This window comes from Alosa sapidissima, chromosome 6 (genome assembly GCF_018492685.1).
Source record: "Alosa sapidissima isolate fAloSap1 chromosome 6, fAloSap1.pri, whole genome shotgun sequence".
Lineage (NCBI taxonomy): Eukaryota > Metazoa > Chordata > Actinopteri > Clupeiformes > Clupeidae > Alosa > Alosa sapidissima.
In genome coordinates, this window is record NC_055962.1 from 31,026,294 (window position 1) to 31,048,877 (window position 22,584).

The window sequence follows — 22,584 nt, forward strand, 5'->3', positions numbered from 1 at the left end:
AACTTTCAGAAATAATCTGTACTGCAAAAACGAATGTTGGTGGGTATTTAAACTATCTAGCGGGTGTTTTAACAGCTGCAAGAAATAGAAGCTTCATGGTCTTTATGTTCTGGTTCGTAAATTATTTTAATAAAACTTCAAGTTGCCCTATAACTTTACTCTCCAAGCTCTTCACTGCACTGTAGCCAATTAACTGACAGTATGATAGTAGGCTATTTATTTTCTGTAGGCTATACAATAAACACATTTATTTTTTCAACTTTTGCAATATTACGCACTTGGCTACTGAACGCAAATCAGCAGGAGAGAGAATGCACGTAGCTTACAATGTGTAGGCTATTTGGTTACCAACTAACACTGTTAGCCAATTCACTAACTTAAGACTTCAGTGCCATCATATACAACTTTCTTTTACACAACAAATACAGAAAGGATGGAGGCAGCAAAAGTAGAGGAGTAATTTCAGATGGGGCAAGAACAAGGTGAATTTGTATGATTGTCAAAACGTAGTCCTACCCTGCATTAGAGGAGCTGTTCATAGCAAGCACACTCGCTGTTTAAAGTCATACACCACGGTAAACTAAAACTAAAATGTTACAAAGGTGGCAAAATTAATATAGGCTATTATTAGCCATGACATTACTAGGCTACTAGGCTTTTTTTTGGGGGGGGGTACAAACTTATTCAAAACCACCCCCACCCCCCCTCTGGTTTTTACACAAATCGCACCCTGCTTGTGCCTGTATGTATCACATGTCAAAGCAGCATGTGGGCATTGAGCAACCCTCAGTCGGAGTCAATGACCAGTACATCTAAACCCACTGGACTGCCCCAGCTGCCCAAACAAGCTTTAAAGCAACACAATGTAGTTCTATTGCTTAGGCTTTAATGTATCAGATTCCAAAAATAATTCAGTGGAAATGCATGGATTCCAGTTTCTTCCAGTAGCAGCAACTGGAATCCATGCATTTCCACTGAATTATTTTTGGAATCTGATCCCTTATCATACCTGTTCATTCTTACTCAGAACAGACTTATCGTGACTAAATTCAAGATGGCTGCAAACGCTAAACTTTGTGAAGATACTGTCTGTATAAATCCTCTTGTAAGTAAACTACCAGTGCTTTTTCAAAGCTCTCAATGTCTCGTTTTAAATGTCAGGGCCCTCGGAAGTCTACCAATGAAGTGTGGAGATACATTGAGCCTCGTAAATGGGTGTAAAACAGTGATTTATTTGCATGGCTAGCCCTATGCCGAAGCACCACTATTGAAAATTTTTATATTAAAAATGTAAATATTTTGGAGTGCAGGGGACAAGCCGAGATGGGCTATGAGACATACGTTCACACTCGGTATCATGTTTCAATGTTTCACTTTAGGTCAATATCACACCGGAATTCTCCTTTAAAGACTGGTCCAAGTAATAATAATTTTGTCTTCTTGTATCTTCTGTCTGTATCTTAGCAATGTGATTCTCAGCTTTGTGTCATTAGACAGAATTAAAACACATATATCTTGTGTTGAAATAGTTATCTTTGACAAAAAATGGCAAGCAGCAGTGAGGGGGCCAAATAAAGTTGTGACTGCTGATGATTTACTTTCTCTTTAAGGAAAATCCAATAGGGCCAATTGTTTATAATGAGTGGGGAAAATTTGCAATGATCATCAATATGAGTATGAAGAGTATGACTAGCCATTGGATTTTTTTTGCTAACCCTACGTCATCATGATATACTGTAACCCCTAAACGCAGGTTCGCTAATTATAGCGCCCCCAGTGGCCGAATTACACCAAATTTGTTGTGTACCCTTGGGAGGGGGTCAGTTGTCATGTGACCAAGTTTCGTTAACATACATCAAAGTGTTCCCAAAATATGAGCTCACTTACTGTTTGGCGACTTTGCCCCATATTGGAATAAAAAAAATAAAGGCCCACCCTAGGCCTACTTTAAAATCCTGGCTACGCCACTGTTAATGGCCTCATGTCGGAATGGCAGGACGTTTGAAAAAAAAGGTCAAGTGCCGCTACTCCGACAATGGAAAAACATTTTTTGCAGTAGTGGGACGCTTGAAAATGAATGTTAATGCCGCCACTTCGACAATTAGACGCCAATGTCTAAGTAGCGGCATGTCGGAATAGCAGCATGTAACCACCTCAACAATACAATTCATCAACAAAAAATGTCTACAGGTGCCTTTCTGCTAGGTTTCGTCTCAAACCTTGCCCATAATTTGCCATTTGTGTAACAACTGATGGATGCACAGTGCAATACATCTGTATCTTGCATGTCCTGTGGTATTCCATTTGTGAATAATTGAGCTGAGTGATTTACAGTCTCTCAATTGGGATACATGACAGACAGATAAATTCTGGCATAGTCCCTGTGTGATCCGATGTTGGGTTAATGGGTGCAGTCCTATGACTGAGTACAGGCAAGTGGTGGACCGCTTTGTGACATGGTGCAGGAGCAACCACCTTGTATGCACCTTAATGTGTCTAAGACGAGGGAAATGGTGGTGGACTTTAGGAGGGCCAGGCCTGAGCTATACCATTTCAATACAGGGTGAGGAAGTATAGACGTTGTAGAGAACTACATTAGACAGTAGAGAACTTTGGGGGTTCTTATAGACAATAAACTGGATTGGAGGTACAACACTGAGGCTGTATACTGTACAAGAAGGGTACAGAGCAGACTCTATTTCTTGAGAAAGCTCAGGTAATTTAATGTGTGCAGCAAAATGTTGCAGATGTTTTTTATCAGTGTTGTTGCAAGTGCAATTTTTTTTTCTGCCATTTGTTGGGGCAGTAGCATTACAGCCAGGGAGACTAAAAAAACTGAATAAAGTCAGGAAGGCTGGCTTTGTGTTGGGGACAGCTCTAGAGCCCCTGGAATTGGGGTGGAGAGAAGGATGCTGCACAAACTGTCAAATATATTGGACAATTCCTCTAGCCTGGCGGGCCATCCTATATCTTTGAAATGTATAGTCTGGAATTGACCCATTCACCTCGCTTAATCCAAGGGGCGGGCAGAGAATTGTCTTTCAAACTGCCTAGGCATGCAATAGGCCAGCGCTACGACCATATCCGTATCCGGTCGGCAAAACGGCAAATACATCCTTCTTCGAAAGGAATGACTTAAGTGCATTGTGTTGCTCAACTTTCAAAGAAAAGCACAAGTCCAACTCCTCCAAAGTTGACGCCAACGCCGATTCAAACAACCGCTCTTCGTTCGCCATAGCCACCTTCCTTGTTGTTCACCGTCGTAGGACTGTCGTCATCCTGTTAAGCCCGCCTTAAGACTCTCTAACAAAATAGAGCGCTGTGATTGGATGACGTCCACGGCGTCAGCCAATAGAAATTCCTATGGTTTGCTACTAGACGTACAGGCTGAGCAAATTAATTTGCCGCCGCTAGGGTGCGTCTAGATTTCTAGGCTACAATTCCTCACATCCACTACACAACTTGGTTAATCAAAAAAGTGTTTTCAGGTTATGCCAACTAAGCTGTAAGAAGAACAGATACAGAAAGACTTTTTTACCCACTGCAATATAATGACTCTCCCCTACAGAGAGAGGAATCTATTTTTTTTTAAATAATGTATGTATGTAGCCTATGTATGTATGTATGTATGTATGTATGTATGTACGTGTACATGTGAATGTTGTGTTTGTATGGCTGCTGGAACACTGCAATTTCCCTTTGGGGATTAATAAAGTGAATCTATCTATCTATCTATCTATCTATCTATCTATTATTCTCTGAAATCAAAAGTAGGCCTAATTTTTTTTCTACATTTAAACTTAGATCACATTATTACTGAAGTAATTTGCAAGATTTTGCCAGGTTTAAAGCCCAACACCTGGTTCCTGCAGGCTTTCACCCAAGATATAGGTCTGTATAAGTTCTTTTAATTTAAAAGTTTTAAAATAGGTGTATGCTATAACCCATCTTTATGCTAATGAGGATGCGTTCGTCAATGCGCTTCTACCTACACACACCGGCATTGTTTGTTTTTCCTTTGCTTTACAACAAAGATTCTAGAACAGGGTTTCATCAGGTCCCTTTCCAGAGGTGTATAAAATCAAGCGCCTAGATTATGAATGCAGACTGCTATGGCGCGGGAATCGTGCCTAAAACCTTCCGACCGTCCATCTGATCAACCAACCGATCGACCAACCGAACGTCATACCACCCGCCTTACTTACATGTATCAGAATAATTGCCTTTTTAGAAGCAGCCTACATATACCTACATGAACCTACACGTATCCAACATGTGCCCAGAATTGGTGCAACATGTACTTATTCATGATGGATACATGTAGGCTTGTGTTGGAACATGAATACATGTAGGAAAACTGTACAATGTTGAAACTTCATTAAATGAACATTCATTAGTCTATTTGTGTCGTTATTAGTGACAAGCTATTTTTATTGTTGCTTAAACTATTATGCGTAATAACCATCTGCAAAACAGGACTACCAATTATCTGCGAGATATGAGAAATGCCATAGGCTGGCCTTACCACATTTTCTCTTTCTTAGGCCTAGGCCTACATCAATACGTTATGGAAGCATATGAGCCCACTTCAAATCATCTCCAAATATGTGATTATGCATCCTAGCCTATAGGCTAAGTTTAACAACGTTTTATGGACAATATCCCTCGGACTGCAATTTGAATAGATTTTGCTGTGCTGTACTGTAAAAGTAGGCCTACGGCCATTTCTTAGAGTGGCTTGAGATTAACATAGCCTAAATACTGTAATGTTGACACTAATAAAGATACGTTTATTAAGTAGGCTAACAAATGAAAAGTGTTTTCAGCTGAAATGGCATGAAGGCTATATGTGGACCGCCTGGACCTTTGAGCAAAACATCAGCAGACAGAGAAGCCCTCAGTGTAGGAACCTGCTTATCCAACTGTGGGTCGCCAGTCGAACTGACAGGCTTATCATCATAAATTCGCATTTATTTCAATTTGGCTATAGGCTACGATTAAAGTTCCTATGGTTCACAACTACTCGCAATATGCTATCGACACTAGTTAACCACAATTTGTAGCCCTATTGGTCATGTTAAGCGTTACTAGCAATGTGAAACTAAAATCTAAGACAGTAGAAAATTATGTTTAACATAATTTTCTACTGTCTTAGATTTTAGACAAACAGACAAAATGCACCAAAAACAAAACCTACGGAGAGGTAGCTACACATTTGTTGTTGCATGATAAAGCAACGAACGTGCTGGTAGGCGTTTGACATGACGTTTGATGGATCCACTGGTTGGTAGGAAGGGAGGTTTTTGGCATCATTCCCGCGCTATAGACTGCATGGTCCTTGATTATTACACCTGTGGAAAGGGACCCGATGCAACCCATGAATACATGGATTTCTATGGAACGTCACGAAAACATGCGTACGCAACCAAGAGGCAGAAAGCACCATAGAACAGCATAGAGCAATGCAAAAGAGCAAAAGAATAAATGAGTTTTTGTGCTGAAAACTGCACCAATTCGAAATCATGATGGTTAGAGAATGTTAAATATGTTCAATATCCCTAACGGAATGCATGTCTTCGCCAAAAATGACAAAATACGATGTACGTCAAAATTTGAAATATAGTCTGAAATGAGATGTTATTATCATTGAGACAACAGGGGTATACAAAAAAATCCGATTGTAGCTTACAGCAGCCGACTATTTAGGTTAAGTTTATAACGTTGTGGACGGCCACCAAGCGTCTTCTGCCTCACGGCTGCGCGCGCATCTAGTTTTGTTGGTAAACGGGAAACCCGTGTATAGGAGAACTGTCTGGAGGGGGACTTCGATTCAATCAGGAGGAGAGAGCGCACGTCACATGGCCCCGTTGTCTTTCTGTCACATGAAACCCCTCCCCTTTCCGTCCAGTCACGTGTCTCATCCTACTCCGCTCAGTTGTTGTTTTGGATAGGCTCCCTCATGATTTAACCGGAATGAGTCTCTCGTAAGAACACGTTGTTTAACGTAGGCTATGCATACACTTATTTAAGAAGAAAGGTGAAGAATGACACGAATTATTCGATTCCATAGCCATATGTATAGGCTAGTCTTTGCATAGCTGGTTACTTTGTAGAGGTTGCGCTCCTATTCTGTGTTGCACTTTGGGTTGTAGCCTTAATCGGTATCGGCGGCGCTACTTTTTGTATCGTTTGGACTCAGTCCTTTGCGTGAAAAACACTTTGATGCCCCCATTTGCACTATGGACGGAGAGGGTTGTAGATTGAATGGTGAAGGTCGAGTGGGTGGAAGAGATGGAGGCGTTGAAGCGGGCTCGCAGTCTCACCACTCTGGACTTATAACCCTGGAGGACCTCGAGTCTTTTACCGGCGACCTCGACTCCGACTTCAGCGGCAGCCCGGCGGGAGACAACGGAGAGGTCATGGACTTCGAAGAGCCAGATCAGCTGTTGAATTACTGGCAGGAAATCGGTAGAGGACACCGTGTGAACATACCCCAAGGTATGACAGCTGTCTTTAGACAGTAGGCTATAGCACTCACAAATGCCTTGGTCTGTCGTTTTGCATATCGAAGTGTTGCTGACGCAAGAGCATTTGGTTAAAGGTAGGCTACACTATCCAGGTTTAGGTAGGCTATTCTTGGAGACTGTAGGGTAGTGTTGCGTGGGTCAACCCGTTACCCGCGGGTTTACCCCCGGGTCAGGTGCGGGTAAGCTTGATCGGAAAATATCGCGCGGGCAGGCAGGTCATAAATTGACAAAGCACTTTTTCTCACAAAGTTCTCACTTAGTCAGTGGCGTATCAAACCAATGGTGGGCCCAGGTGCGAGAGCACTATGCGGGCCCATACCGACATACTTTGGCCCAGGATGAATTAGCTCTGATATGCAATACACATTAAGGTTGACTTCAATTGTTTATAGCCTACAAAGGGCCTGAGGCACCGAAGTAGTTTAGTAGTTACATATTACAATTTCAAATAAAAAACACACGACTACATAGGATGCATTACATGCAGTGTTGGGAGTAATGCATTAAAAAAAGTAATATAATTACAGAAATGCATTGTTTTTTGCTGTAATGCAGTAATGTAAGGCATTACCAATACAATTTCAGTAATATTTTACTCGGTACAATTCTCAGTAACTGAAGTTACTTTGCTTTTTAATCCAAAATTGAGAATTGCTCAATTGGCACCAGAGAAGATTTTCCAAGAATTAAAAAAAGTCATCTATGCTGGTCCTGGAATTTGATTGCCTTGTTTAGATGACTGTAGAAAGGGAATTTGAGTTATCTCTGCCATTCATGCAACAGATCTAACATGGTTAGGCTATACTTCTCATTTCAAGCAGTGAGAATAACTAAAATGTTGCTTTTACAGACAAAGATCGTAGCCATTATTCTCAAAGTATTTGCATTTAAATCTACACCACTGTAAGTGGAAGGAAAGGCAACCAGCAATGATGAGAACCATTTAAAGTCAACATACATTTTCACTATGCCTATATTTTACTATATTAAGTTGTGAGTGACCTTTGGCCTTTGGGGCCTACATTGTCCCATGAGCCATAACAGCAACCATTATATTGTTCTTTTGTTAGCCTTAAGCCTAGCTCAGTCATTATGCCATACCACATCACCTCCTGCCGTGTAATGAGCTGCATTGAACACATGAAGATCTATTGAGAACACCAAATCCATATTTCCTGTTATTTTGGTAAAAGTAATGTAAGTGTAATGCCTTACAATTCAAAGACAGTAATATTGTAATGTAACAAATTACTTTGAAATGACAGTAACAAGTAATAAATAATGCATTACGCTTTTGAAGTAATTTGTCCAACACTGATTACATGTGAAAACATTAAAAATAATTCTATTAACAGCCTGCAGGCCATGGTAATCTAATATTACTGCATTAACAAAAACTCGCATGGAATTATGGGAACACTCAATGCGCTCAATGCGCTTCTTCAACCCTCTGCTGAAACTGCAAGCGTTGCTTGCTTATAAACTCGCACTGCGCAGAAACAAAACTTAATGTAGCCTAACTTATTTAACCGTGCAGAAACCAAATAAAATCATTCATATGCATACAATCCCCAATATGCGTGAATTAGGCCATTAGAAGAAGGCCATCTTACGAGCCTTTCGTTGTGCAAAATCGTTAACGATGTTCCCAATATTTAATGCTCTGGCTGTCGTATTTTCAATGGACAGAATAGCTAACCCACTGAGCCTCTCCTGCCCCATGCTGCTCCTTAGGTAGGTCTTAATAAGTTTGAGTTTAGAAAAAGATCGCTCAGCTGTTGCCACAGTCACAGGCAATGTCAGAAACAACATGAGAGCAGTAGGCCTACACACTTCCCCGAATGTGAATGTTACACTGTCATAATCTACCACCAGCATTTTGGCAAGTTGAAAAATAGATGACTTCTGTGAAATCTCTGCTTTAAAGCAAGACCTGAATGAGAGGAGTTGTGTTGGGAATGTCGGTGCAATATCCCTGCTATAATGGTCTGACAAACGTCTTGCCTTTTCAAGCAGTTCATCATCACCTGCGAGTTGAAGGGTCATAGGACGTAAAGACTCAAACACATGACACAAGTTTCCCGCATACTTGCAAATCTTTGGGAGAGCTGACTGATTATGATGTCCAGAGTTGCATTAAATACCTGCACTTTGAGGTATCTCTCTGCATCGGTTATTTTCAACTTTCTTTCATTAGACAGATTTCTGGTTCAGTTCATAAAAATGTAAAGTTTAGGCAACAGACAGATATGAAGGGTTTAAATCAATTGAACGCATCTGTGTCAATGTGTGTGTTTGCGCGCGCGCCCGTGGAGAAAGAGAGAGAGTTCATAGGCTACATGATGTAGCCTGTTACTTGAGTTTATTTATTTATTTAGTAGGCCTAGCCTATGTCCATGAAGCTAGATTCAGATTCAATTAATCCAACATGCTAGCGAGCCAAGCCGCAACAACTCTTTGTTGAAGCATAGCCTACAGTTCAAATTCTTTTTGTTTCAGTGTTTAGTTAATAAGAAAGCATTGTCTCTACCTCAATAATATGAACTACAAAGGATAGCCTAGGCTATAGACACATTGTTTTGTTTTTTGTCGGGTCAGGTTCGGGTCGTTAATCAGCGCATATTTTTCAGGGTCGGGTGGGTGCGGATTAAGAGGCCGTTTACACGACACCGCCGGGTGGATTTTCTCTTACCGCTTTCACACCTTTAACGACTCCGGCAAGAAAAAACCTTACGTGTACACACAGAGGTGTAACCATAGACATAATATACATAGACGCCGCATTGGCTGCTGGAAACAAGAAATGCGGCCGCCATCTTGGACCTGTCATACTCCTCATTGCGTTGCAGCAGAAAACACAAGATGACAGCACTGTGCAGCATGTTCCTGCTCAAATCGGCGGACCATACTCGGGGGGATTTACTTTTCACAAGTAAGATTTAACATTACCGTACTATTGGTTGTATTTTGTATTTTCGAACAATGTGGCCTGTATCATAGCTACATGTATGACCTTTGCAGTAAAAAAAACCGCGTGAAAATCTGTTCGGTATTCAGTGAGATATGATTAATTAAGTGTGCTGACAGCTCATTGCACCGGCCAAACAGATTACACTGAGTGGAGTGGATGACCGGTCCAAGATGGCGGCTCCAAATCTCGTCAGCGCTAGTAGGGAGCAGCGGTCGATGCGGCGTCTATGTATATTATGTCTATGGGTGTAACCGGCTAAATGTGCTGTAGTGCATATGCCAGACCAGTCGATGGCGCCGCTGTGCAAAGCTTCACGATAATTTCGCGTGAATCGCGTAGAAGAAAACATTGTTGAAACAGTTTGTTAAGCCAGAGAATGTCTAATAAGTGCTCTGGTTAAGCAGTCGCATGAAATAAGGAGACTACAGACGATTCGGTTTTCAATTCAACTGTTAAACTAATAAAGTTCATTTTCAAGGTATGTGACTGCTATGTGAAATTTCAAATGCTTAGCCTACGCATTGCATTAGGTCTGAGCACCACTGGAGAAAACACTAACATGCAGTAAGCTAATGTTTAACTAAGTTAAGCTAACGTGTGCTTCTAACTTAAAGCCACTAAAGGCTGATCGGCTACATTGTGCACATAAATCATGACAGGGGAAAGAAAAACATTTTAATATGATAAATAAATGGTTTTGTTTGTTTTGACAAGCAACATGTCAGGTCGAGTGCCGTGGCTGAGTTGAGAGGTGGGGCTATGTCATAAAGTTGCCGGCTTCGCACCTACAGGCGTCTACACGGCGAAAGTTAGCCGGCGGTTTCAAAAGTTCCCACTTCGGAAGCCGGTTTCAAAAGCTGTCGGTTTCAGTCTCCTAAACTGCCGGCGTCGTGTACATGCAAGGCGTAACCGTTAACAAAACCTCACCGGTTTCACAAAAACCGGCGTCGTGTGCACGGCCCCTAACTCTCCTGACGGGCAGTGGTGGAATGTAACGAAGTACAAATACTTCGTTACTGTACTTAAGTAAATTTTCCACGTATTTGTTATTTTTTTGTTATTGAATTTATAGTGCATACTTTTGACTTTTCGTTACATTTTACAGCAATTATCTGTACTTTTACTCTGCGCTACGTGCCCAGCTTCTAAATCTTTGAAACAGCTTCTAGTGTAGACCAGGCAAAGCGTGAGCTTGTAGCCATCTGCATTCGGTAGGCTATATTCACCAAACCCATGGCTACACTGGACATGCAACTGTGTTGTGTGCCTTTCTGTCTGTTATCTGCAGCGTTAGGGCCTCCTCTCCGATGAGATTGCTATCCGCGGATCAGCGAAGTTACAGGCTATGCCCATGCTTCTGTCACACGTCTGATAATTTGCGGCACAAATGAATGGTAGACTATTATAGAACCATTGTCCGAAAAAAACGTAGCATAAACATTTTCCAGATTAGGAAATATTTCTTAATTGTGTGTGATCAAATAAAGAGGCATAGCCTACTGTTGGGGGGTAGAAATGTGAGCGCTCATTCAATGTCTATGTGCGTCTGCGCAAGTGAAACTGAACCTAATCATAAAGACACCTTTCTCAGCAACTTTTCTGTTCAATCAGCAGAATTGGCATTACGATCCACCCGACGTTTCCCTGGTCTACCCCGTTAAACTTCAGGCTCTTGTGTTTTGCTGAATGATATACTCAGCAGATCACCCTAGTAGATAACCATTACAGTCTCTAGAATTGTAGGTCAGAATGTAAACTGGGCCACATATGGTAAGCACAATTGCATTAGCTTAAAACTAGTCGAGTATAACCTAAAACTAGCTTAATTAAAATGCCACAGCCCATACTAATTTTTCTTTTAGAATATAGATATATTAAGAGAATAAATCATTATGCAAATACTTTTACTTTTAATACTTAAAGTACATTTAAAAGCAGGTACTTTTTACTTTTACTTAAGTGGGATTGTCAGTGTGGTACTTTTACTTTTACTAAAGTAAATATTTCTCTGTGTATTTGTACTTTTACTCAGAGGTGGAAAGTAACGAAATACATTTACTCACGTTACTGTATTGAGTAGTTTTTCTGTGTATTTTGTATTTTTTAAGTAGTTTATAAAATCGGTATTTTAAATTTTACTTGATTACTTTTTGAGTGAAGTATTGTACTTCGCTACATCAAAAATCCCATCCGTTACTTGAGTAAAAAAAAGTTAAGACTAACGAAAACAGAAAACAGAAAAAAAATCGCGCCCTAAACCACTAGCCTAGTGATAATGATCAGCATGTAGCCTACAACAGGACATGAATCAAGCTGACGCCATGCAGTCTTTCTGAAAGTGATGGAGATGGAGCTGGATCACGAGATGCATCAGATTAGCCTAACCTATGAAAGTGTATTTTCCGCTTTTCCAATGGGTTGTCTCAGTTCGTTTTAGCACCAATGATTGCGGAGATATTCAAGCAAACACCATTGGATTTCGTGTTTTGACGTTTGTGCTCACCTTTCTTTGGAAAGAAGTTTATTAGCAGTTGTTTCCCCTCATTTGGATGTCTCTCTTTTTCCTGTTTCGGCCTTTGTTTTTAGTAACCTGACTTGGCTTTCTTGGAGAAAGACATTGCACCAGCAGCACAACAATTAGCGGTCCACTACTAGCGATGCTCAACTAAATAAACAAAAGATAGACTACCTTATGAATCATGCAGGCGGACTAAACCATTTAGCTCTTTAGCAAGGGAGAGTGAGAGTGACCTTAGACAGTTTTCACTATGTTTTGTATACAAAATCCAGTCAGTCAAACTTTACATTTCGTCTGACATTCATTTTTACATTTAATTTGGGAGTTAAAATATTCAGGTAAAATAAATATATGGTGGAAATAAGTATTGAACGCTTAATTTTTTTTTCAGTAATTAGCCTAAACTTCCAGTGAGTCTATTCGAAATTTTCACCACTCATTATATTAACACACATATAAAAAATCCAAACATAAGAGTTTTGTGTATTAAAGTGGAATGACACAGGGAAAAAGTATTGAACGTGCCTACTGAAATTTCTTCAATACTTTGTGGAAAAGCCTTTGTTTGTAAAGACAGCTTCAAGACATTTCCTGTATGACAAAACGTATTAGTCGCAGTATCAGGTGTGATTTTGGTCCATTGTTCTAAACAGATTCCAGATTCCCTCTTGTGAATCCTGATCTTTAGTTCCAGATTACTTCCAGAACTGTTTAATTGAATTTAATTGAATCGGCTGCCTTCAAGTCTTTCTGGAGCTTTCTCCGAGTGGTCCTTGGCTCTTGGAATTGACTATCCTTCTGACTCCCTGGTCAGAAATATTGCGAGGAGATCCTGTGCCGGTTGATGATGCAGTGATGTTTCTTCCACTTGGAGATAATGGCTCCCATGCTGCTTACTGGAAGATTCTGAAGTTTTGAAATGCATCTGTAACCAGTTTTATTGATATGTTTTGCAACAATAAGGTTGCAAAGGTCTTGGGAGAGCTTTTTGCTTTTATCCATCATGAAATGTTTCTTGTGTGACACCTTGGTAATGAAAAACCTTTTTATAGCCCATCAATATGTAAGCTACTAACCAAGCTTATATTAATTTGCGCAGATAGAAAGGATAACTACTCTCTAACTACGTACAGATTCCAGCTCGTTCCTTCCCTTTCCTTGCCTTAGTGCTTTTTCTTAGCGTGTTCAATACTTTTTCCCTGTGTTATTCCACTTCATTACACATGACTCTACTTATGGAGTTGTTTGGATTTTTATGTGTGGATTACCTGAGTTATTACTAATGCCTGATGAAAATGTTGTGCCCCCTGTATTCCACTTTTCAAGGGCCCTCTCCTCTATTGGGGCCCTATACTTCCCACTTTCCCCCCTAGTTTGACGCCCTTTAATCTGCTGAACCTTCTGCTCATTTCCAAATATAAAAAAAACTCTCTGCAACTCAACATTGGCCTGTCTGCCTCAGCTGCCTGTGAGGGGCTTTTCAGTTGTGCTGGATTACTGTTCACTGCAAAGCGACCCAAGGATGAGTGCAACTAACTTTGAAAATCAACTACTGCTCAAACTTAAAGAACTTAAAGGAGGTGATTTTTCACATAGATCTCCATTTCTCAACATCCTTATCAGGCAAGTACCTCCACTCGGCGGCCATATTGCAACACTTTTTGGGCACTTATCGTGCATCTATTTCGGCAGAAATGCGTGTGCGTAAGGCTTCACGACACCAATCTTGCTCCAGCAGCGAGATCACAACAGATGATTGGCACGATGTCTTCACAGCACACCACATGATTGGCTCAATGTATTTTACAACACACCACATGATTGGCTCAACGTATTCACATGTCAACGTTTTGCCGCGGAAGGGTTGTGATATGTGTAGACAACTGCCATATTGGCGTTACAAACTAACCCCATGCATTACTTTGGAGGATTTTTTGAGTGCTGTGTCTCCTCATTAGAAAGTCTCTGGTAAAACTGGTTGTTCTGGTACACCCCCCCCCAAAAAAAAGTAACTAAGTAACTTTTACTTAAAGTACATTTTAAATGAACTACTTTTTACTTTTACTTGAGTACATTTTCAGATCGGTATTTTAACTTGTACTTGAGTAATATTTTATCAAGGTATTGGTACTTTTACTTGAGTACAATATTTTCATACTTTTTCCACCTCTGCTTTTACTTAAGTACTGAGATTCAGTAGGCCTACTTCCTCCACCGCTGCTGACGGGTCGGCTGGGTGCGGATGTTAAAAAACCTTAACCCGCGCAACACTACTGTAGAGCTCCCTCTAGAGTCGCGATATATTACTCTGCTGTCGTAAATAGCAAACTTGTCGTGACATATCCCCCTGTACACAATGAAAATGCTTTTGTTGTGGAAGTGAAGGATTAACAACAGGCAAAAACTATCTCCGAAGAGCTATATTTACTGACAAGTTAGGCCTAATGTTTCACGATTCTCGAGATTGTCAGCCTATGCAAATTGGCTTCGGAAAGGTGAAAATCCTGCATAGTGTGCCTTTAAAATGTTGCACAATTTTCAAATAACTATGTATTCTGCTTACCAGTAACCCACGTGAGTTTATCAGAATGTTGTCATTTATCTATAAATGGCTGAAAATACTCTTTATTACAAAGTTAATTGTCTTGTATACCATGTCACATATCACCCAATTACACAGACAGTAAGTTAAGATCAACAGAAAGGCTTTTGTTTGTTCAGTTGAATTTTATTTTGTGTCAGCAGGGACTTAATGTTTTCATAAGCAGAACGCCATCTTGTTATCTCCAGATTATCAGTCTCTTATCACTGCAAGTCTTCAAGGTCTAAAAATGAGGTCATCATATTAAAGGCGAGTTGAATGATGCGTCTCCATTTTTGTAAGTGCATTTTTCCCTCTCTTGGTCCTCACCACAGACATGGCCGAACCAATCCAGCAGCTGACCATGGAAATGGACACCAGCCAGGAGCGAGAGAGAGTCCCCTTCACAGTCCTCAAATGCCTTGACAAGGTGGCCATCTCGCTCTCATGAAAATACAGCTCTGGAAAAAATTAAGAGACCACTGCACATTTTTCTGACGTTATCCTATGGTTGCTGAGTGACATTCGAATGGGTTGACGGTCATATTCAAATGTGCAGTGGTCTCAGTGGCCCCCCCTCCCCCCCCCCACACACACACACACCCACACCCTCTTACCAAGGCAGATGCTTTTGTCCAAAGGAACTTGAGGCATTGGCATCAATAAACATTGCATTAGCACTAAAATGAACAGTTTAAAGTCGGGAGTAAGAACGGCCCTGACTGAATGGTCAAGATGATGTTTCTGACCTTTTAAGGACATGGATTTAATCTTGTGAAGGAATTTTCCAACTGCGCTCTGAAGGAGCTTTTTCCCTGAATTACCTCGGTTCCTTCCTGTTGCTCGCGATCGCAGCCCTTTTCATATTAGAGGCATGTGACTGACTGGACATCATAATCCCAAAGCAGCTTTTTCATAAAAAAAAAAAAAATAGAGGAAGGAAATGAAATTTGGTTTTCAATACAGCAGCCAGTTGACATATACTGAGCCAACTTTAGGCAAGCAATTAAATAAGCCACATCTAAGTGACTGATGATGTGTGTGTTTGAATGCCTGCATACAGTATGTTTGTCACTGTGTGTTGGGGGAGGTGTGTGTATGTGTGAGATTAATCTATTTTTAATCGAAATCACAATTTGAACAAATGCAATTAGCGAACTGAGAAGGCCGCAATGAATAGTGCAGCTCACTGCTGATTATTTGGGAGTATTTTGTTGCTTCCAGAGGCAACAAACATGCAGCCTCTTACCAAAGCAGATGCTTATTGTCCAAAGCAACATGAGACATTGTGTATGTGTGTTGAGTTTACTCTCTCTAACCCTGTGTGTGTGCGTGTGTGCAGGTGCAGGTGGATAAGCGGCGCTACGAGAAGACGGTGTGGGCGTGCATCACCATGAGGGAGGAGACGTATGAGCAGAGCATCTGCGCCGGCTTCATGAAGATCATGCGCTTCATCTGCCAGCAGAACTCCGCAGGTGACCAGGCACTCTCTAGCCAGACAGGCCGAATAACACACACACACACACACACACACACACAGAGCATACACACACACAGAGCATACACACATATACACCGAGAGCTTTATCAAACACGGAGAGCCTTTACACACACGCACGCGCGCACGCACACAAGCACACACATATACACATGTCTTTTCACACACACACACACACACACACACACAATGCATACACACATACACACACCGAGAGCCTTTATACAGACCTTTACATTTATTCATTTAGCAGAGGTTTTTATCCAAAGCGATTTACATAGTCAGTTATATTACAAGGGCCACTGTCCCCAGAGCAACTCAGGGTTAAGTGCCTTGCTCAAGGGTGCCCTACAATTACTTAAAAACTACTGGAAGAAGCAAAATGCGCACACACACACACACACACACAGCATATACACACCGCGAGCCTTCACACACACATGCATGCACACACACACACACACGCACACACGCACACACACACATGCATGCACACACACACACATGCATGCACACACACACACACACACACACACACACACACAGAGCCCTTACAAACACAGAAGACACACACACACACACACACACAGAGAACCCTTAAACCCAGCACAGACACAAAAGAAAATATTGTACACCATTACTGCTCACATGCTTAGTGCAAGTCGAGATCTTTCAAAGGTTATTGGTCAGATGCTGTTGAGGGGGAAAACAACAGTGCACAAAGGACCCCTTAGTTTTAAACACAAACTACAGAGTACAGCCATACTGAGAGATGAGAGAGGAATCAGACATTTGGATCAAGGCCAGTTCTATTCCAAATGTCATGAAATAAAATTTTCATTACTTCAATGCACAAAGTTGGGGTTTGAATTTGGAAGATGTTAGTAGTCGGAGATGTCCATATTGTAACATTTCATTCAATCCCCCAATCTTACTCTGTTAGAGTAGCACATCATCATTTATGTGCTGTATGTTGTTTTTGGATGTAAGACATGGTTGTTTAGTATTGGATTATCCAGAAGCACAACCCTGCAGGTTTTAGTGGTTTGCTCCACAAGGTCACCCCAGATTTTCTGTTCCATAACTGCTCTTTTTAATAAGAGGTTCTTCACATCGCAATGTGGGTTGGGGTCAGGATATTTTTAGGATTAAAAAAATCACTAACAGGTGTTGGACCAATCACTTGTCAGGGAAATTCATTGCAATGTAGGTCTACGGCTTAACCTTTTAGCCCCAGAGATATGAAGATGTGTGGAGAGGCTGTCGAGGGAGGGACTGAATGCCTCTAGCATTGTACATATTTTAGGTATAATCTTTATTAGATTTTGTATGATATTCCAAGTAAGTAAATAAGCCTGTGTAGCTGCACAGTCTACTATTTTTTTGGACTTTAAGAGGAGAAGAGAGAATCAGACCGAGACTAAATGTGTTGAAGAGTACATGTATAAGAATATCTTAAAGTGTAATTCCGGCGAAAATTGACCCAAGGGTGTTTTTCTGCATTAAAACACATCAAATAAGCTGCGGAGACAGTAATCTTTAGTTGATCAACCACTACAGAGCTTGGCCTGGTATATGCTATAGCCCCAAATCGCAAATCGTGACAGTTGGTAAGTGTTCTTAACAGTCTTATACTTAACCGCTTATTTGATGTGTTTTAATGCAGAAAAACACCCTTGGGTCAATTTTCGCCGGAATTACACTTTAATATTAACATGTTTTCTTGAATTCACCTTTGGAATTACATAGTAGTTGGCTGAAAGCTGAAGGCATTTTTGTATGTTGCATGAAAACGCAAAAGTACATTGAGCCAGCAGCGGGATTGCAGCAGGATTTCAGCAGGAAACACGGAACAGGTCCACACTAATGCACGCCTGTCTGCGCCTTTATGCAGGGGCCTGTAAGATCATGACCAGGTGCACTTTGAACACATGTACATTTTATTCATTTAGCATATGCTTCTATCCAAAGTGACTTACAAAGATAAGGAAAAATAGTCTACATAGTTGACAGGATACAAACCTTTGCAGCGAGACCCACAATGGAGTTCCAATTTTGAATTGGAATTGGATTTTGAAACGCTTGTGCTTCATACAGGAACCTATCTGGGCATGACCATCCCCATAGTGACGGTGGTTCAGACAGACACGTCCCGCAGTGCTCTGGCGCCAGAGGTCACGGTGGCGTACTGCATCCCCGAGCAGTACCAGGACCAGCCCCCGATGCCCTTTGACCCCGATATCACCATAGAAACATGGCCTTCAGCAGTGGTCTACACCAGGTAAGAGGAATTATGTTTATAGTCAGTGTCCCTTTTCATATTGGTGACTGCGGACATATTGTGAACATTCTGGAATGTTTTGTCAGCCCTGGAAGCATTGCAAATCTAAACAGCTACTTATATTTCCTGTCTCTGGTATACAGAGAATTCAGCGGCAGCACTAATGAGGCGTCCATTCTGGAGCAGATCCAGATTCTAGTCGCAGCTTTGGACTCCGCAGACCTGAATCTCAGTCTTGGCATCTCGTTCATTGTGGCTGGATACACCAGCCTTGCAGCCACCCACCGCCACAACGAGATCTGGTTTGTGGATCGAGGGGGAGCGTGAGAGTTTGTGCTCATAGTCCCTCCTACTCCCACTGCAAACTGGCTCTGGTCCAGGCACAACGCCACACCAGAACAGAGCCAGACACATTCCAGAATCACTGACTCTTTTACCCCATTGGTTTCTTTGTCATTCTACCTCAATTCCAGAATTTTGAGAATTTATCAACAATCCACACACCTGACTCTGGAGCTCTACCTTGACAACGGTACACTCGGACAGTGTGTGAATCTGTGAACACTGTTGTCATACTGCTGTTGTCTTATGCTGCTTGGGTAGGATTCTCTTCTTGTGTTGTCCCCACTGTGCAGCTAGCAGTTTAGGCCTCCTGTTCATTTGAGTGCACCTAGTGTTGGCAGCATTGGAATGAGGAATCCTGTGTTGCTCCTGACACCTCTGAGTGGATAAATCCACATCATAGAGGCTTTTGGCATATGTAGACTGTTCCTCACACACATAGCTGTGCACACTGTTTACACTGTGATAAGGTGTATGTCAGCATATGGCTCTTTAAATACCAGCACACTCTTTAACAGATCGGCCTCACAGTCAACTGATGTGCCATTTGTACTGTACACACACTACACTTGCATTAACGGACCCGTGCCACCTCCGAATTGTGTCCATGTCCTAGATTTTGGTTGTATGAAATGTAGGCCTCACACTACTACTTGTATATTAGTGTAAGATATTCAGAGTTTATTCAGAGTATATAGGAAATGTTATTTCATCGTATTAATGATTGACATGTTCTCAGACAGAAGAAATGTATTTTGATATTTGTATAACCGTTATCTGTACACATATTCCATATATTTTTGAAATACCTTCTTGAACACAGGGTGCGAAACCAAAACCAAATGTGTGCCACTTCTTAATGTTGCGGCAAGAGATTTTGACTATTCTGGCTACAATTAAATTATACTTCCATTCGGACATGTGTCATGGTTTTAGAAAGACACAACTGTTGAGTCTTATACACTCCAGCGCCAGCGCCAGTTTCCACATGAGAACACATAAAGAATTTCTCAGTGGTTATGGTTAAAATAAACTGTTGGTGTAAGTCAGTGTTATTTAAAACTGAGAAACTGAAAACTGAATCCATATGCTGACAGGCAGGAGGAAGCTGTCCAGATACGAGAGGGCAGCTACTTCCTCCTCAGGGCACCTACTTCCTCCCGAGGAGGCGCTGTGGACCCTCTCACATACTAGACAGGAGAGAGCTGGGGGCTTTAAGCAGGGAAGCAGGGAAGTGTGTGTGTAAACCACACAGTATTTAAAAGGCAGTACGTGCAATGGGTCCAATTAAAGTCCTTTTAAAATGAAGGATACTTAAAACTATTTAAAATTAAAACACATACTTAAACCGATCTCGTCAGGTTCGGGAGGAAAATTGTTCTAATAAGTAAGCAATGAAGGGCCTTCTCAGCTATGCTTGCTTAACACAGCAGGGTGTCTGTTTGCCGCACCATAGTTTCATGTTTTGTGAACGCAGCCCATAGAAATATAAAACACAGTCTATGATGCAGACTATTGAAATATAAGAACGCAGTCTCTGATCCAGCCCATAGAAATATAGAACGCAGTCTCTATTGCAGCTCATAGAAATATAAGAACACAGTCTATGATGCAGACTATTGAAATATAAGAACGCAGTCTCTGATCCAGCCCATAGAAATATAGAACGCAGTCTCTATTGCAGCTCATAGAAATATAAGAACACAGTCTATGATGCAGACTATTGAAATAAGAACGCAGTCTCTCCATGTCTTGTAACCTCATCCTCGTCAGGGATGGGCCACTCACACCTGAGGGAATAGAATGGATAACACACATACACTCATACTAACACATACACGCACCAACATACACTAACACACACAGACACACACACTCACACTAACACACACTAACTATGGGGGTAGAATTGTCTCATAAAGATTTGTTTATGGTTATGGTATTTAGAAGACACTTTTGTCCAAAGCGACATACAAATAACAACAATACAATAGTTACATTTAAAGTAGTAAACTTTAAAAATAGTAGTAAACAATTAAAAAAGTTGGTAAGACTCAATCAATAGCCTAATGAAAATAAATAAAGACTATAATAGACAAACCATAACAGAAAACTAAGTGCATGTTGAACAGATATGCCTTTTAGCTCGATTGTCAGCATGCTCAACTCCCGATCCGCGGTGCTGCTGTTTGTGACTTCGCTGTCTCTAAAACAGAAACATGAACCCTTGAATATTATCTTTCACTCTTTCGTGCAAAGAACTAAAGAAGATTTGCTCTCGGAGCCCCCCTACGGTTGAGAAGCATAGTTGTCTGTTACCACTGTACAGCACGAAATGTGTGTCTATGTAACAAATTCTAAACATTACTCTGATACGATATAGAGGGAATGGATGGACAGCAGTGTAGAACGAGAGCTCCTAATTCCGGCAAGTATCTATTTGTACACTACAGTCTATCATTGTTTTATGGAGATTCAAATGGAATGCTGCCACTCAAGTCGTCTCTTTGTCACTTAGTGATAGTATCCACGGTGACTTATGCTGTGACATGTGGAAGGGGTAAAAAGCTCTTTAGTGCTGTTTTAACTACTGCTGCTTTTACTTCTAGAGTCTGCTTGTGAGTGCATCTTCTTGTTTCAGTGTATGTACTGGTTTGGTTCAGAGTGATGTTTTAGCTAAGTTCTGCCTCTGTCTCATTTCTATCACAGTGTCTTGTGATGATGTTGTGGACCAAGTCATGTGGGAAGTTGCTGTTTGCGGACAGTGACCCCATGTTCTCTTAAGTGTCTCTTAGAGATGTCAGTAGTGTTGTGTTTATCCAAATCTCATATTTCTCATCTTGACATGTGTAATAATTTGTACATCATCATACGCTATATAGACAAAATTGCACCTTTAACTTTACTCCTGCATTGCAAAGATATATGACCAGCAGAGCACCTCATTGTGTTATTTTGTAGTGCATTTTACAGATTTTGGTTGTAATAGGAAACCTTGTCTCTGTGATAAGCTATGCTATAGATTTGTATGCTGTAGAAGTCGCACTATGCTGTATGCATTATGCTGTATGCTAATGCTGCAAAGCACTTTGGAAGCTGAAAAACTAACCAACCTTTCAGATTTCACACTATTCTGTTTATTCTTTTCATATAGTACACACATTTTCCAGTTTCCAATTAAGGTGTTTATTATAACAGTAGCAATTACAGGAAGTTTATACAGCAAGTTTATATGACAAAATAACTAGGCTACAAAAGATTTGTTCTTTGGTTTTATTTTGCAAACATTGACACTGGCATGATGAATATAAACACATGTCTAAAGCTTGGCATACTAGGTTTTTGAAAAGAAATGATGTTCTCCTGAAATAAAGTACATGCTGTGTTCCCCTGTGACTTCACTCTCCTTTGTTTGATGGTAGGTGATCGAGATATTGAAGAAGTGGATAGATGTTCTGCTATAAGAAGTTCATATGTGCTCAAAAATAAAAAAAATATTATAATTTAAATGACTGTCATAAAATAAACACTTGGTATGAATTCAGAAGGGATACAATTCAATGCTTATAGTTTCAATTATTCTGTCACCCTTTCATATAGCCTTAATTACAGTTACAACCAATTTAACCATGAGAAATTGAATCACCATGTAGCTGACATGGTAAACAAACTGCACTCAAAAAAAGTCACCCTATGTGTGGTAAGAACCAAATTGGTGAAGCAGTTTTTATGTCAGCATTAGACTATGAAGATGTAGGCTAATTTAGGGACAAAGCCCTGGTCAGTCAGCCTTTAGATTTATTGCTGGTGAGGGCTAGTATGTGGCCCTTTTAGGTCATCTTTAGCAGAAAGGAGAAATAAACATG

The 22,584-nt window shown here is 40.8% G+C and overlaps 1 protein-coding gene across 1 annotated transcript; it reads left to right on the forward strand.

The window, feature by feature from the left end:
• Nucleotides 1-5,793: 5,793 nt before the first annotated feature.
• Nucleotides 5,794-22,105, forward strand: LOC121711722 (heme-binding protein 1-like). The gene is made up of 5 exons (XM_042095546.1): nucleotides 5,794-6,498; nucleotides 14,933-15,027; nucleotides 15,940-16,072; nucleotides 18,193-18,376; nucleotides 18,520-22,105. Exons 1-5 carry the CDS (start codon nucleotides 6,240-6,242, stop codon nucleotides 18,701-18,703), a joined length of 855 nt encoding a protein of 284 aa, XP_041951480.1. The 5' UTR covers nucleotides 5,794-6,239; the 3' UTR covers nucleotides 18,704-22,105.
• Nucleotides 22,106-22,584: the final 479 nt, after the last annotated feature.

Bases quoted from the DNA above. Each gene is read 5' to 3' on its own strand.
- LOC121711722 (XM_042095546.1), top strand. From the start codon at position 6,240: ATGGACGGAGAGGGTTGTAGATTGAATGGTGAAGGTCGAGTGGGTGGA. The intron at 6,499-14,932 runs GTATGACAGCTG...TCCTCACCACAG, and splicing joins CCGTGTGAACATACCCCAAG to ACATGGCCGAACCAATCCAG. The intron at 15,028-15,939 runs GTGGCCATCTCG...GCGTGTGTGCAG, and splicing joins TCCTCAAATGCCTTGACAAG to GTGCAGGTGGATAAGCGGCG.